Source organism: Petromyzon marinus, chromosome 61 (genome assembly GCF_048934315.1).
Source record: "Petromyzon marinus isolate PM22_M1 ecotype Great Lakes invasive population chromosome 61, UKy_Petmar_22M1.pri1.0, whole genome shotgun sequence".
Lineage (NCBI taxonomy): Eukaryota > Metazoa > Chordata > Hyperoartia > Petromyzontiformes > Petromyzontidae > Petromyzon > Petromyzon marinus.
The window spans coordinates 2379511-2396011 of NC_133727.1; the positions used below are offsets into that span (position 1 = coordinate 2379511).

Genomic DNA, 16501 nt, shown 5'->3' on the forward strand with positions numbered 1-16501 from the left:
TACAATGAGCAATGTCCCCTTCACACAATAAATATCTCCTCATTAATTTTGATTTTTTATTGTTTTATATATATTCTTTTATTGTTTCCCTTCAACGTAACTTTACCGAAAGAACTAAGAATACTCCTCATTAATGTGATGGAAGTGCATTGTTAACTTGTTTCTTGTTTTTTTTTCTAAAATCTATATTTATGAAACGTACAATGACTAAAATGTAAATTATTTGCTTTGCAACGGCGCGGCTATCCTTCTCAGGAGAGAGTGTCCATCTTGCTCAAGGATAACGTGGCCATCTTCTTCAGGGACAACACAGCCATCTTTCTCAGGGACAACACAGCCATCTTTCTCAGGGACAACACGGTCATCTTGCTGAGAGATGGAGCCATCTTGCTCAGGGATGGGGCCATATTGCTCAGGGATGGAGCGGCCGTCTTGCTCGAGGACAACGTGGTCATCTTGCTCAGGGATGGTGCCATCTTGCTCAAGAACAACGTAGCCATCTTGCTCAGGGATGGAGTGGCCATCTTGCTCAGGGATCGGGCCATCTTCCGCAAGGACAACGTGGCCATCTTGCTCAGGGATCGGGTCATCTTGCTCAGGGATGGAGTGGCCATCTTGCTCAGGGATCGGGTCATCTTGCTCAAGGACAACGTCGCCAACTTGCTCAGGGATGGAATGGTCATCTTGCTCAGGGACGATTCTTCGGCCAAATTAGGACCGCCCCCCCTCCGCCCTACCCAATATGGCTGCGGGCAGCACCGATGACGTCAGTACGGAAGTCGACATGTACTCGAGAACTATGGAGAAGTGACTGGCGGTCCCCGCGTCTCCGCCGCCTCCTTCCCGCGCCCCCTCGCCGCCTCCTCCTCCTCCCGGCGGCGGCGGGGACACCCCGAGAGCTACCTCAGAGGCGCCGAGTCCCCGTGCCCCTCACGGGCCGCTCGGCCGAGGAGGCCGTGCCTGACACCCTGCTCGCCTGGACGCCTCTACCGCGGAGGAGGCGAGGAGCTGGGTAGGTTCTTCGTGGGGTGGGGGGTGGGAGACCGAGCCCCGTTCTGACTTTGAAACACCAACAGCCGTTCGTCGTGTGGATATACTCGGCCCCCGCCACATCAATGTGGAATTTCCACCACCAGGCTCTGCAGGGCTGCAGACGGGAGTTTCAGAACCGACGCCTCAATGCTCGTGTGAGCATAAACTCTTAAGCTTCAAATCAAGATTAAACTCTTAAGAGTTAAACAAATAAAAAAAATTGTCGATTTTCGCCGTGACTGTTATCGTTAATCCCAGGTCTGTACGCAACTGGGGTCTCTATGGGCACGGGGGGGGGGGGTTTGTCTTTCCTGCTTGGTGCATCTCACTGCGCGGGGGTTGAACGGGGTCTTTGGTGCACGGGGTGGGATCAATGAATGGGGGTCTCGCAGGGGTCTGTGAACGGGGTCTATCGTCAATTGGTGTCTGACTTTGGACTCGTTGGGGTTTCAGGGATTCTGTCAATGAGAGGTGAAATAATTGGGGGTCTCATTGGGGCTTCTCAATCGACCGGGGTCTCTGTGGGGGTTTGACTGGATGTGTTTTTGGGCTCTGGGGGTCTCTGGATCTTTGGTAAATGAATGGGGTCTCTGGATCTCTGGTAAATGAATGGGGTCTCTGGATCTCTGGTAAATGAATGGGGTCTCTGGATCTTTGGTAAATGAATGGGGTCTCTGGATCTTTGGTAAATGAATGGGGTCTCTGGATCTCTCTAAATGAATGGGGTCTCTGGATCTCTGGTAAATGAATGGGGTCTCTGGATCTTTGGTAAATGAATGGGGTCTCTGGATCTCTGGTAAATGAATGGGGTCTCTGGATCTTTGGTAAATGAATGGGGTCTCTGGATCTCTGGTAAATGAATGGGGTCTCTGGATCTTTGGTAAATGAATGGGGTCTCTGGATCTTTGGTAAATGAATGGGGTCTCTGGATCTCTCTAAATGAATGGGGTCTCTGGATCTCTGGTAAATGAATGGGGTCTCTGGATCTTTGGTACATGAATGGGGTCTCTGGATCTCTGGTAAATGGATGGGGTCTCTGGATCTCTGGTAAATGAATGGGGTCTCTAGATCTCTGGTAAATGAATGGGGTCTCTGGATCTCTGGTAAATGAATGGAGTCTCTGGATCTCTGGTAAATTAATGGGGTATCTGGATCTCTGGTAAATGAATCGGGTCTCTGGATCTCTGGTAAATGAATGGAGTCTCTGGATCTCTGGTAAATGAATGGGGTCTCTGGATCTCTGGTAAATGAATGGGGTCTCTGGATCTCTGGTAAATGAATGGGGTCTCTGGATCTCTGGTAAATGAATGGGGTCTCTGGATCTCTGGTAAATGAATGGGGTCTCTGGATCTCTGGTAAATGAATGGGGTCTCTGGATCTTTGGTAAATGAATGGGGTCTCTGGATCTTTGGTAAATGAATGGGGTCTCTGGATCTCTCTAAATGAATGGGGTCTCTGGATCTCTGGTAAATGAATGGGGTCTCTGGATCTTTGGTAAATGAATGGGGTCTCTGGATCTCTGGTAAATGAATGGGGTCTCTGGATCTTTGGTAAATGAATGGGGTCTCTGGATCTCTGGTAAATGAATGGGGTCTCTGGATCTTTGGTAAATGAATGGGGTCTCTGGATCTTTGGTAAATGAATGGGGTCTCTGGATCTCTCTAAATGAATGGGGTCTCTGGATCTCTGGTAAATGAATGGGGTCTCTGGATCTTTGGTAAATGAATGGGGTCTCTGGATCTCTGGTAAATGGATGGGGTCTCTGGATCTCTGGTAAATGAATGGGGTCTCTAGATCTCTGGTAAATGAATGGGGTCTCTGGATCTCTGGTAAATGAATGGAGTCTCTGGATCTCTGGTAAATTAATGGGGTCTCTGGATCTCTGGTAAATGAATCGGGTCTCTGGATCTCTGGTAAATGAATGGAGTCTCTGGATCTCTGGTAAATGAATGGGGTCTCTGGATCTCTGGTAAATGAATGGGGTCTCTGGATCTCCGGTAAATGAATGGGGTCTCTGGATCTCTGGTAAATGAATGGGGTCTCTGGATCTCTGGTAAATGAATGGGGTCTCTGGATCTCTGGTAAATGAATGGGATCTCTGTGTTGTCTTTGACGTGGTTGGGGTCTCAGCGGGGTATGTGGGGGTGCCTTAATTGGGGCCCTGTAATGAGATGTCAACTACCTCGCCTGGTATACAGACTGTCGTGGGTTCCATCCCTGCCCTGACACCTGTATATTTGGAGTTGGCATGTTATCCCCGTGGTCGCGTGGATTTTTCTCCGGGTCCTCCGCTTTCACCTTCCACATTTCAGGATAAATGTCCCGCACGGCGATTGGCCACTCGCTTGAAGCTATCATTTTTGGTGGCCAGGTCGCTTCTGAGAAATAGCTACACAGGTCACTGGGCCCTTGGCGAATGAATGGGATATCACTGGGGTCTCTGGGTCATATGGTCGGGGTTTCTGGGGTCTCTTGGGCAAGGTTCCACCTCCTGTGCCCCCCCCCCCCTCAGCGCTAAGCCCCCATGAAGCTGGGGATATAATCGCTGGCGTGGCTAAGCGGTTTACACGCAGCCCGCACCTCGCCAGTTGTACTCCTCACCCAGTCTCTAGCGACACCCAGTCCAGTGAGTCTACAGAGACCCAGTCTCTAGTGAGACTACAGTGACCCAGTCTAGTGAGTCTACAGTGACCCAGTCCCTAGTGAGTCTGCAGAGACCCAGTCTCTAGTGAGTCTACAGAGACCCAGTCTCTAGTGAGTCTACAGAGACCCAGTCTCTAGTGAGACTACAGTGACCCAGTCTAGTGAGTCTACAGTGACCCAGTCCCTAGTGAGTCTGCAGAGACCCAGTCTCTAGTGAGGTCTACAGAGACCCAGTCTCTAGTGAGTCTACAGAGACCCAGTCTCTAGTGAATCTATAGAGACCCAGTCTCTCGAGAGTCTACAGAGACCCAGTCTCTAGTGAGTCTACAGTTACCCAGTCTCTAGTGAGTCTACAGTTACCCAGTCTCTAGTGAGTCTACAGTTACCCAGTCTCTAGTGAGTCTACAGAGACCCAGTCTCTAGTGAGTCTACAGTGACCCAGTCTCTAGAGAGTCTACAGTGACCCAGTCTCTAGAGAGTCTACAGTGACCCAGTCTCTAGTGCGTCTACAGAGACCCAGTCTCTAGTGAGTCTACAGTGACCCAGTCTCTAGTGAGTCTACAGTGACCCAGTCTCTAGTGAGTCTACAGAGACCCAGTCTCTAGTGAGTCTACAGTGACCCAGTCTCTAGTGAGTCTACAGTGACCCAGTCTCTAGTGAGTCTACAGTGACCCAGTCTCTAGTGAGTCTACAGTGACCCAGTCTCTAGAGAGTCTACAGTGACCCAGTCTCTAGTGAGTCTACAGTGACCCAGTCTCTAGTGAGTCTACAGTGACCCAGTCTCTAGTGAGTCTACAGTGACCCAGTATCTAGTGAGTCTACAGTGACCCAGTCTCTAGTGAGTCTACAGAGACCCAGTCTCTAGTGAGTCTACAGTGACCCAGTCTCTAGTGAGTCTACAGTGACCCAGTCTCTAGAGAGTCTACAGTGACCCAGTCTCTAGTGAGTCTACAGTGACCCAGTCTCTAGAGAGTCTACAGTGACCCAGTCTCTAGTGAGTCTACAGTGACCCAGTCTCTAGTGAGTCTACAGTGACCCAGTCTCTAGTGAGTCTACAGTGACCCAGTCTCTAGTGAGTCTATAGTGACCCAGTCTAGTGAGTCTACAGTGACCCAGTCTCTAGAGAGTCTACAGTGACCCAGTCTCTTGTGAGTCTACAGAGACCCAGTCTCTAGTGAGTCTACAGTGACCCAGTCTCTAGTGAGTCTACAGAGACCCAGTCTCTAGTGAGTCTACAGAGACCCAGTCTCTAGTGAGTCTACAGAGACCCAGTCTCTAGTGAGTCTACAGAGACCCAGACTCTAGTGAGTCTACAGAGACCCAGTCTCTAGTGAGTCTACAGTGACCCAGTCTCTAGTGAGTCTACAGAGACCCAGTCTCTAGTGAGTCTACAGTGACCCAGTCTCTAGTGAGTCTACAGAGACCCAGTCTCTAGTGAGTCTACAGAGACCCAGTCTCTAGTGAGTCTACAGAGACCCAGTCTCTAGTGAGTCTACAGAGACCCAGTCTCTAGTGAGTCTACAGAGACCCAGTCTCTAGTGAGTCTACAGAGACCCAGTCTCTAGTGAGTCTACAGAGACCCAGTCTCTAGTGAGTCTACAGAGACCCAGTCTCTAGTGAGTCTACAGAGACCCAGTCTCTAGTGAGTCTACAGAGACCCCGTCTCTAGTGAGTCTACAGTGACCCAGTCTCTAGTGAGTCTACAGTGACCCAGTCTCTAGTGAGTCTACAGAGACCCAGTCTCTAGTGAGTCTACAGTGACCCCCCTCTCTCTTTGCTCTCAGCGTGTCCGAGCGCTCGTCCTCCCTCTCCCCATTCGCTTTCTCCCTTTTCCCCCCCACCCCCCCCCTCTCTGAGTTATTTAACTGCCCTAACTCTGGCTTCTCTCCCACTTCAGTAAAAAAATATTTCTTGCTGTGGTTGTCACACCTGATGATGATTGCTTGTGTTGCAACCGAAACGTCGTGATTTAATTTACCTTATTTTTTATTATTTTTTCCCACCTACGTGACTTTACCGAAAGAACCAAAGAATATGGATCATTGCAGTCACGAAAACTTCAAATCTATAAAGCGAGTCTCTTCCCTGGGTCCGCAGTTAGTCTCGTCTGCACCCAAGACTACTCCGTCTCACCGCAAGTGGAGCGGGCGGATGATGGGGCGTGGTGAGGAGGAGGTGAAGGAGGTGGCCCCTGTAGGTGCCTACATATGTCTGTCTGTGTGTACACGCATGTGATGGGTACGCACGTCCGTCTTTCGTCTCCCCGTCTGCCCAGTGCCACCCCGAGCCCCCGCAATGCTGCCCCCGCCCCTGGCGGCTGGCGGGGGGGGCGGCGGTGGTGAGCGGGAGCCGTGGCTGGTGAGGCTGCCCATGGCTCGCCTCGTTCACGCCTCCGTCAGTCTCCCTCTGGTTGCGTTCGTCTTCTGCGTCGCCTGGTCCCTCCTGTACCACTTCGACGCCTCCACGGCCACTCACTGTGGGGTGAGCGGGTGGGGTGTGGGGGGGTGGAAGGTGGGGTGAGCGGGATGAGTTAACACACAGTGTGAGAAGGGGCGAGTGGGTCAGGTTGGTGAGTGGGTTGGGTGGGTAAGTGAGTGAGGGGGTAAGCTATTGGGTGAGTGGGTGGGTGGGTGAGTTAGTGGGTGGCTGGGTGAGTTGGTGGGTGGCTGGGTGTGTGGCTGGGTAAGTGGTTGTGTGGCAGGGTGGGTGAGTGGGTGGTTGGGTGAGTGGGTGGGTGGGTGTGTGGCTGGGTAAGTGGTTGTGTGGCAGGGTGGGTGAGTGGGTAGTTGGGTGGTTGGGTGGGTGAGTGGGTGGGTGTGTGGTTGAGTGGATGTTTGGGTGGGTGGCGGGTTGGGTGAGTCGGTGGGTGGTTGGGAGGGTGGGTGGTTGGGAGGGTGGGTGGTTGGGTGGTTGGGAGGGTGCGTGGGTGGTTGGGAGGGTGGGTGGGTGTTTGGGAGAGTGGGTGGGTGGGTGAGTTCGGTGAGCAAGCGAGCCGTCGAGTAAATTAGAAGCCGGGGATGCCAGCTCACCAGCCATTACTGCTGGTGAGTGGCGGTGAGTGGCGGTGAGTGGCGGTGAGTGTGCTCACCACCCAAATGCCCCCACCCGCCCGCCCGCCCAGGTGTGGAACCTGCTGCCGTCGATCAGCGCGGCGATCGGCGGCTTGACGCCGCAGCGCTACGTGTGGCGCACGCTGCTCGGGCTGCACGCGCCGCCACGCCTCCTGCTGGCGCTCGCCTACTTGCGCCGCTACCGCAGCCACCCCCCCGGCACCGCGGCCCCCCTCCTCCTGCTTCACCGCGGCGGCGCCGGCGGCGGCGGCACCGGCGGCGGCGGCGGAGCGGCCCTCCGGCTGCCGCGCCTCGCGTTCTTCGCCAACGTGGCGGAGCTCGGCGGCCTCCTGGGCCTCACCAACGTCTCGTCGAACGAGAACCACGGTGGGGGTGGGGGGCAGGAGGGGGGGGGGGGCGGGGCAATGGGGAGCGGTGGCGCAGCGGTCGGCGCGCCGCGCTACGAGCGCGATCGCCGCTCGCGGCCAACCTCGGCGGACGACTCTCCGGTCCGGTTCCGTGGCTTCCACCTCGGCTCGACGCGGCCTCAACCGGGGGGGAGGCGAAGGCGGCCGGGGCGTGCGTGGTCGCGGCCGCGCCAAGCCTCGCGCCGCGTGCCGGCCTTCGTTATCGGGGGGGGGGGGGGGGGGGGGCGTCTCCTCCGTAGACCCCGCCAACGCTCGACCGCCGTGTATGCAAAGCCAGGAAATGAACCGAACCTGCACAGGGTAAACGGCCAGACTTAAAGATATCCAGCGTCTCTGATTGCCTCATGAGCGTGGGCGCTGCCGCTCGCTAACAGCACTTGGCCCAGCAGTGCGTGAAGGCTACAGCTGCGGGAGGGAACCGTTGTGTGTGCTCGTGTCTGTGGGTGGCGTAGCTCTGCACAAGTTGGCCTTCGTCACGTTCATCCTGGGAGCCGCTTGCTACATGCTGCTCACGTGCCGTCTGTGGAGTTACGCAGCTAGCGACGAGGTGAGGGGGCAGCGCTGATACCTCGTCGTCGTCGTCGTCATCATCGTCACCGTCGTCATCATCGTCACCGTCGTCGTCGTCACCGTCACCGTCGTCATCGTCACCGTCGTCATCGTCACCATCGTCACCGTCGTCATCGTCATCGTCACCGTCGTCATCGTCACCGTCACCGTCGTCACCGTCACCGTCGTCATCGTCACCGTCGTCATCATCGGGAGTGTCGGCAGAAGCAGCGGCGTGATCGCCGTTGTCAACACGCTCGGTTATCGGCAACTTGGTCATCACCAAATTGTTATCGTCCTCGCCACCACCACCAGCAGCAGCAGCAATACTGTCCACTTATCATTGCCATGCGCTTCTTTGTCACCAGCATAGTGATTGCCACCATCATCATCGTCATCACGACCATCTTCATCACTGCTAACATTTCACTACCACTATCATCATCATTTTCACTGCCACAGTGACTGTTACCACCACCATCATCATCATCACTACAATAATGACTGCCATCACCATCATCAGCAGCTTACCATCATCACTGCCACCATCATCACCGCCACTATCATCATCAGTACAATGCCGCGGCCCTCTGTGGTCCGTGACCCCGTGCCGCCATAACCCCGTGACCCCAGGAGCGCAGGTCGTACCTGTGGAAGCGGAGGCTGGCGGCGACCAACTTGCTGTTCTGCCTTCTTGCGGTGTACTTCTACATGCGTCACAACCGCTACTGCGAGCCCGGGGGTGAGCGGGGGTGGGGTGAGGGGGGCAAAGTGAGTGGAAGGGTGAGTGAAGGGGTCGATGAGTGGATTAATTTAATGGGTTGGTGGGTAATTGAGTGAGTGGGTAGGTGAGTGGGGTGGGTATGTGTGTGTGTGTGTGGGTCATGTCGGCCGTGGGGAGCGGTAGTGTAGCGATTAGCGCGCTGCGCTATGATGAACCTGGCGACCCGGGTTCGATTCCCACTTACGGCCAACACCAGTGACGATTATCTGAACCGGTCCCGGGCCTCCCCTAGGTCGACTCAGCCTCAAATGAGTACCTGGTGCGGTGTGTAAACATTGCTACTAGGGAGACAAAGGCGGTCGGGCGTGGTGCTGGCCACCCACCCACTCGTGTACCGTTCCGGCCTTCATAGGTGCTCGCTAACAGCACTTGCCCCTACAGTATGTTAAGGCTATACGGGGGATCTTTGTCTTTGTCATGTCGGCCACATGCCCAACCACCGCATGCCCCAAGCAGCTTCTGTTTGGCTGCATAGAGGGGGTTAAACGGGCACGGCACGGGCTAGAGATGAGATGGAGTGATGCGGTACAGGAGGATCTCGAGTTGGGTGGACTTGCCGATGACTGGTACCAGCGGTGTCAAGATCGGCCTCTGTGGAGGAGGCTCGTGAAGGACGCTACTGGGCAGTTGGAGGCAGTCGCCCTTCAGCAACAACGGAGGGCGGAGGAGCGACGCTCACAACAATGAGCGGAGCGCCGGGCGGCTAAAGCACAGCAAGTTGGCACAGTAGGGGGCACAGGTGGTGGTGCATCTACCGGTCATCTCAGTCAATTCAACCCATGGCACCTGCTGGGTCTGTCCCGTGACCTCCTTACCAGTAGCGAGCCTTCGACAATTCACGGGATGGCCTCAAAGTGCACCCAGCCTGGCACAAGCGCCATGGAGTCGTCACCACCAATTAGTGGCGAATGGCGGCTGTTGTTGTATCTGTGAGTGTTTTCAGTGGTGTAGGGCTTAGTTAGCGCGCTGCGCTACGAACCCGGCGACCCGAGTTCAATTCCCGCTCGTGGCCCCAAACAGCAGGTGACGATGATCTGAACCGGTCCTCCCCTAGGTAGACTCGGCCTCAAATGAGTTACCTGGTACGGTGTGCAGTAAAACATCGCCGCCAAGGGAGACAAAGGCGGCCGGGCGTGGCGCTGGCCACCCAACCCCCTCGTGTGCAGTGCCGGCCTTCGTAGGTGCTGCGCGCTAACAGCACTTGCCCCAAGAAGTCTGTTGAGGCTACGCGGGGGGTCTTTGTCTCGGTGCGTGCGTGTGCGTGTGTGTGTGCAGTGTACACGCTGTTTGCGCTCTGCGAGTATGCCGTGGTGTTGTCGAACATCGCGTTCCACTGGACGGCCGCCTGGGATTTCAGCTCCATACAGCTTCTCGTCGGCCCCCCACCACCTGACAAGCGCTTCTGAGAGTGGGGGGCCACCCCCCTACAGTGGGGAGGGAGGGGGCTACTGCAACATGGGCCCCTGTACAGAGACCCTGACCCCTACACGGAGACCCTGACCCCTACACGGAGACCCTGACCCCTCGACGGAGACCCTGACCCCTGTACAGAGACCCTGACCCCTACACGGAGACCCTGACCCCTACACGGAGACCCTGACCCCTGTACAGAGACCCTGACCCTTACACGGAGACCGTGACCCCTACACGGAGACCCTTACATGGAGACCCTGACCCCTGTACAGAGACCCTGACCCCTACACGGAGACCCTGACCCCTACACGGAGACCCTGACCCCTACACGGAGACCCTGACCCCTAGACGGAGACCCTGACCCCTGTACAGAGACCCTGACCCCTACACGGAAACCCTGACCCCTGTACTGAGACCCTGACCCCTACACGGAGACCCTGACCCCTACACGGAGACCCTGACCCCTACACGGAGACCCTGACCCCTAGACGGAGACCCTGACCCCTGTACAGAGACCCTGACCCCTACACGGAGACCCTGACCCCTACACGGAGACCCTGACCCCTGTACAGAGACCCTGACCCTTACACGGAGACCGTGACCCCTACACGGAGACCCTGACCCTTACATGGAGACCCTGACCCCTGTACAGAGACCCTGACCCCTACACGGAGACCCTGACCCCTACACGGAGACCCTGACCCTTGCACGGAGACCCTGACCCCTGTACAGAGACCCTGACCCCTGTACGGAGACCCTGACCCCTACACGGAGACCCTGACCCCTGTACAGAGACCCTGACCCCTACACGGAGACCGTGACCCCTACACGGAGACCCTGACCCTTACATGGAGACCCTGACCCCTGTACAGAGACCCTGACCCCTACACGGAGACCCTGACCCCTACACGGAGACCCTGACCCTTGCACGGAGACCCTGACCCCTGTACGGAGACCCTGACCCCTACACGGAGACCCTGACCCCTACACGGAGACCCTGACCCCTGTACAGAGACCCTGACCCCTGTACAGAGACCCTGACCCCTACACGGAGACCTTGACCCCTACACAGAGACCCTGACCCCTACACGGAGACCCTGACCCCTACACGGAGACCCTGACCCCTGTACAGAGACCCTGACCCCTACACGGAGACCTTGACCCCTACACAGAGACCCCATCACCACCGCCATAATCACCACTGCCATAATCACCCCCATAGCCGCCACCATCACCACCACCATCACCACCGTCACCACCACCACCGTCACCACGAGCAGAGCCCAAAGCAAGCGCGCCTGTTGTGGTGGGGCGAGTCGGAGCTGAGAGGTTGACTCGGTGCCTCGATGGCGCCACCGGGGACTGCCGTGCAGAGGGAGGGAGTCCACACCTGGCAGGCCCTGTGTGTGTGTTGGTGTGTGTTGGTGTGTGTGTGTGTGTTGGTGTGTGTTGGTGTATGTGTGTGTTGGTGTGTGTGTGTTGGTGTGTGTGTGTTGGTGTGTGTGTGTGTTGGTGTGTGTGTTGGTGTGTGTGTTTGTGGGTGTGTGTGTTTGTGGGTTGGTGTGTTGTTGTGTGGGTGTGTGTGTGTTGGTGTGTGGGTGTGTGTGTGTTGGTGTGTGGGTGTGTGTGTGTTGGTGTGTGGGTGTGTGTGTGTTGGTGTGTGGGTGTGTTGGTGTGTGTGTGTTGGTGTGTGTTGGTGTGTTGGTGTCTATGTTGGTGTGTGGGTGTGTGTGTTGGTGTGTGTGTTGGTGTGTGTGTGTTGGTGTGTGTGTTGGTGTGTGTGTGTGTTGGTGTGTGCGTGTGTGTGTGTGTTGGTGTGTGTGTGTTGGTGTGTGTGTGTCTCTGTGTGTGTGTTGGTGTGTGTGTGTCTCTGTGTGTGTGTTGGTGTGTGTGTGTTGGTGTGTGTGTGATGTGTGTGTGTGTTGGGGAGCGATAGTGTAGCGGTTAGCGTTACACTGCGCTATGAACCTGGCGACCCGGGTTCGATTCCCGCTCACGGCCAACACCAGTGACGATTATCTGAACCGGTCCCGGGCCTCCCCTAGGTCGACTCAGCCTCAAATGAGTACCTGGTGCGGTGTGTAAACATTGCCACTAGGGAGACAAAGGCGGTCGGGCGTGGTGCTGGCCACCCACCCCCTCGTGTACCGTTCCGGCCTTCATAGGTGCTCGCTAACAGCACTTGCCCCTCCAGTCTGTTAAGGCTATATGGGGGATCTTTGCTTTGGTGTGTGGGGTGTGTGTGTTGGTGTGTGCTGTGTTGGTGTGTGTATGTGTTGGTGTGTGTGTTCGGGCGGATCGAGGGGGGTTAAACGGGAGCGGCACGGGCTAGAGAAGAGATGGAGTGATGTGGTACAGGAGGACGTGGAGCTGAGTGGACTTGCTGATGACTGGCATCAGCGGTGTCAAGATCGTCCTCTGTGGAGGAGGCTCGTGAAGGACGCTACTGGGCAGTTGGAGGCAGCCACCCTGAGTCTCTGTGGGTCCCTGTGTCTCTACGTGGTCCCATCCCTGAGTCTCTGTGGGTCCCCGTGCCTCTCTGCGTGGTCCCGTCCCTGAGTCTCAAGTCCCTGAGTCTCTGTGGGTCCCCGTGCCTCTCTGCGTGGTCCCGTCCCTGAGTCTCAAGACCCTGAGTCTCTGTGGGTCCCCGTGTCTCTCTGCGTGGTCTCATCCCTGAGTCTCAAGTCCCTGAGTCTCTGTGGGTCCCCGTGCCTCTCTGCGTGGTCCCGTCCCTGAGTCTCAAGACCCTGAGTCTCTGTGGGTCCCCGTGTCTCTCTGCGCTTGGTCCCGTCCCTGAGTCTCAAGACCCTGAGTCTCTGTGGGTCCCCATGTCTCTCTGCGCTTGGTCCTAGCCACGCTCAGGAAGACTTCCCGTGAGCCGAGCCACGGCCGAGCCGCTCGCTTTGTGAGTCTTTGGAAGCGGCTGAGAGTGACCCGTGCCTGAGAGAGGCTTGAGCCTGGCCGTGTTGGTGGCTACGCTGCTGCCGCCGCCACCGCCGCCGCCGCCGCTGCCTGTAGTGAGCCAGCGCTGTGGAGGAGGCAGCGGCAGCAGCGGGGGTTGGTAGATCACTCGCAGATGTTGCTTGGAACTCCCTTCGCCGTGGGTGGGTGGGAGGAGTCGTCGTCGTCCTCCCTGGCTCTGCCAGCAGGCGGCGTGTGTGGACTGTACCGCTCCGAGAGGGGATGGGTTTAGGGTTGAACGATTTGGGGAAAATATTTTAATTGCTATTTTTCTGACATTGCGATTTGATTTGCGATTAAAATGTTTTAAGTGAAGCTTCAGTTCAATATTCACTGTGTAATAGATTTAAAACACGTGATGGAGCATTACCACGTGATACCATCAACATATGAACTGCTCCATATATTCTAATTCAAGGATGAGAACTTAAAATACATGAAGTGCTTCCAGCATGCTTTTATTTAAAAAATTAATTGAAATAGAACATTCAAACACAGAGCAATTGTTAAGTTAAATAAATAAAGTTGTAATAAAAAATAAAACAATTCCAATTAAGTAAAAAAATCGCAGCCTTTGCGATTTGATAATCGAATTGTTTCAAATTTCGATTTGAAATCGATTAATCGTTCAGCCCTATATGGGTTCTGCCTCCCTGGCACTCGTGGGGTTTCCTCCCACGTCTATAAACGCCCACAACTGGGCCGATAACGCCTTTTGTATATAGAGAGAGGGCTGCAGAACTCGGGCAATTGTTGTGTAGCGCCTCGTCACCACCGCGTTGGTACTGCTGCCTCCTCGCTCGTCTGTGTTGCCTCCTGGTGCCTCTCGTCCTCGGAGTCGTCCTCTATGAGTCATCCTCTCTCAGAGTCATCCTCTCTCTGAGTCATCCTCTGAGTCATCCTCTCTCTGAGTCGTTTTCTCTCTCTGAGTCGTCCTCTCTCTGAGTCGGCCTCTATACCTGAGTCGTTTTCTCGAAGTCGTTCTCTATCTCTGAGTCATCCTCTCCCTCAGTCCTCTCTCTGAGTCGTCCTCTCTGAGTCGTGCTCTCTCTCCGAGTCGTCCCCTCTCTCCGCGAGGGTGATGAGCGGCTACCGTGTGGCGGCGTGTTGCACGTTCGAGACGATTGTAGCTACGGGCCCCGGGGACTTTAACCCTCCCTGGGCCGAACGACGTCCACGTGACGGGGACAGTCTTCAAGAATCCGGGAGGACTGTTTGAGACGCGGGGGGCATTGACCGGTGGTGGCGGCGGTGGTCAGCCGGGTGGTTCGTTGTGCGCGTGACCGTTCGCTTCTCGTTGAGTCAAGGCCACCAACCACCTCGCCGTGAACGAGACGCGCGATTCCTCTGGGTGGTCCGGTCCAATCAATATCATCGTCAACAGAATAAAAATCTGAATTTTCATAAGTTCCCGGAGAAATCCGATGAGCTATGAAGCTCTTTTAAAAAAAAAATGGATGTCCAGTAAGGGGTGGGAGGTCATAAAGTTACAACAAGCGAAACACAAAACGATAGGAATGCAAAAGTGTCGCGCAAGGTTAATCATATCACTAAAAATAAATAAACTCAGACTCAACTTTGTATTTTACCAGGTTAAGGCCCACTAAGCCATTCTTTTTCAGAAGCCACCCTGCCCATCACAAAATGATAGCCCAACGAAACGCCTCTTCGTCGTGTGTAAAGTCATCGCAGCAGTAGCAGCAGCAGCCGACGCGATCGCTGCGACTCGCCACTCTCCGCGAGACGCCCGCCAAGATAAGAAGGGAAGAGAGAAAAGCCATCGACCGGAGCTGCGGCGTGTCGCAAAAAAACAACAACAACAAAAGTTTCTCGGTTTTTTTGTTTGCTTTGACTTACAACTTTGGTCACGAAAGTTGTAAGTCACGTGACTTTACCGAAAGAACCAAAGGGATATTAATTCCCGCGGTCACGAAAGCCGTAAGTCAAAACAAACAAAAAAACGATTCCTTGGCACGCGGTCGTGACGGGGTTTACCGCTGATAGTGCTCGCCGAGCTGCGCTGGCCTCCCCGGCTGCCGAACGAAGACGTTGCCGAGGTCGCCGCTCTCGATTTGCACAAAGTGCTTGCCGCAAAATTGAACCGCGATCGATCGCTCGCTTTGTCTCGCCAGGGAACGTAGGGGCCTCGGCGCAAACTGCGGTCACATCCTCGCAAGCGGCGGCGGTGGCTTTTGCCGGCGTCCCGTTGGACGAAGTCGCGCTCACGGATGCGCTTCTGCGGCCGTCTGGAACGCTCTTGCGATGTTAGGGAGCCACCGGAGCTGTGCACCTTTTAAATGGTCATCGAGATTGACAAATTCAGTTCTGAAAGACTGCTTTTGTTTGTTTTGCAATTCGCACGGTTAGCTACGCACGGTGCGAAAGAAGTTCAAAATACTGCCTATAGACTCAACACTGCACCTCCGGTTAACACGGTTGGCTACGCACGGTGCGAAAGAAGTTCAACATACTGCCCACAGCCGAACACTACCCATTGAACGCTGCACCTCCGATTAGCACGGTTGGCTACGTACAGTACGAAATAAATTGAACATAACGACGACACTAACAACTTCAGCGTCTTCAACATCATCATCATCAATAATGCAATCCACTATTGTGAACATCGTGAACAATAAACGTCGACAAAGTCAACCTCAACATCGTGACGTAAATCATAAACGTCGTCCGCTACGTCATCAACACCACGTGGTTGTGATGCGACCCACCATCGCCCCCCATTGGCACGCCATCGCATCGATGCATTTGGTAAAATCGCCCCCTGCAGAGTTATCGCGGCCCCGGTGAGCTCTCTCGCAAGCTAAGCAGACGCTAAGCCTGGTTAAGACGACTTGGACGCGAGTTGCAGATACACGTCCGGATTATAAGACGCACGGGGCAACAGCCACCCCCCACTCCCTTCCCAAGTGTACGGGGAATCCGCTGCCGTCTGGAAGACTCTCAGCTGAATCTCGGCTCCTCGTGGCTCTTCTACCGCAGCTCTTTATGGAGTCGTCTGGTAGGCGTCGACTGGAAGGTCGTGGGAGCTCCACAGGCGAACCGTGCGCTCGGCATTCCACAAAAACGGTTTTTGGAAAATGTCAAATTACCCCCCCACCCAAAGTTTGGGAGGGGTGTGGGGGGGGCGTCGTCTTACATCCCAGGAGCGACTTCGTATAAGTGATCTTGAGTGAGTGGGTGGGTGAGCGTGTGGGTGGGGTAAGCGAGTGGATGGGTGGGTGAGCGAGTGGATGGGTGGTTGAGCGAGTGAGTGGGTGAGCGAGTGGGTTGGTGGAAGAGCGAGTGGGTGGGTGGAATAGCGAGTGGGTGGGTGAGCGTGTGGGTGGGTGAGCGTGTGGGTGGGTGAGCGTGTGGGTGGGTGAGCGTGTGGGTTGGTGGAAGAGCGAGTGGGTGGATGGAATAGCGAGTGGGTGGGTGAGCGTGTGGGTGGGTGGAATAGCGAGTGGGTGGGTGAGCGTGTGGGTGGGTGAGCGAGTGGGTTGGTGGAAGAGCGAGTGGGTTGGTGGAAGAGCGAGTGGGTGGGTGAGCGTGTGAGTGGGTGAGCGAGTGGGTTGGTGGAAGAGCGAGTGGGTGGGTGAGCGTGTGGGTGGGTGAGCGAGTGGGTTGGTGGAAGAGCGAGT

The 16501-nt window shown here is 55.5% G+C and overlaps 1 protein-coding gene across 2 annotated transcripts; it reads left to right on the forward strand.

The window, feature by feature from the left end:
* Window positions 1-374: 374 nt before the first annotated feature.
* On the forward strand, window positions 375-15515 carry PGAP2 (post-GPI attachment to proteins 2). Of its 2 annotated transcripts, none has more exons than XM_076053456.1 (6): window positions 375-1012; window positions 5951-6156; window positions 6797-7112; window positions 7606-7700; window positions 8336-8444; window positions 14993-15515. In XM_076053456.1, exons 2-6 carry the CDS (start codon window positions 5971-5973, stop codon window positions 15127-15129), a joined length of 843 nt encoding a protein of 280 aa, XP_075909571.1. In that variant the 5' UTR covers window positions 375-1012; window positions 5951-5970; the 3' UTR covers window positions 15130-15515. The 2 variants fall into 2 exon arrangements, with proteins under 2 accessions (XP_075909571.1, XP_075909572.1); XM_076053457.1 differs by lacking the exon at window positions 14993-15515 and adding an exon at window positions 9762-14448 and having other exon boundaries at window positions 570-1012.
* Window positions 15516-16501: the final 986 nt, after the last annotated feature.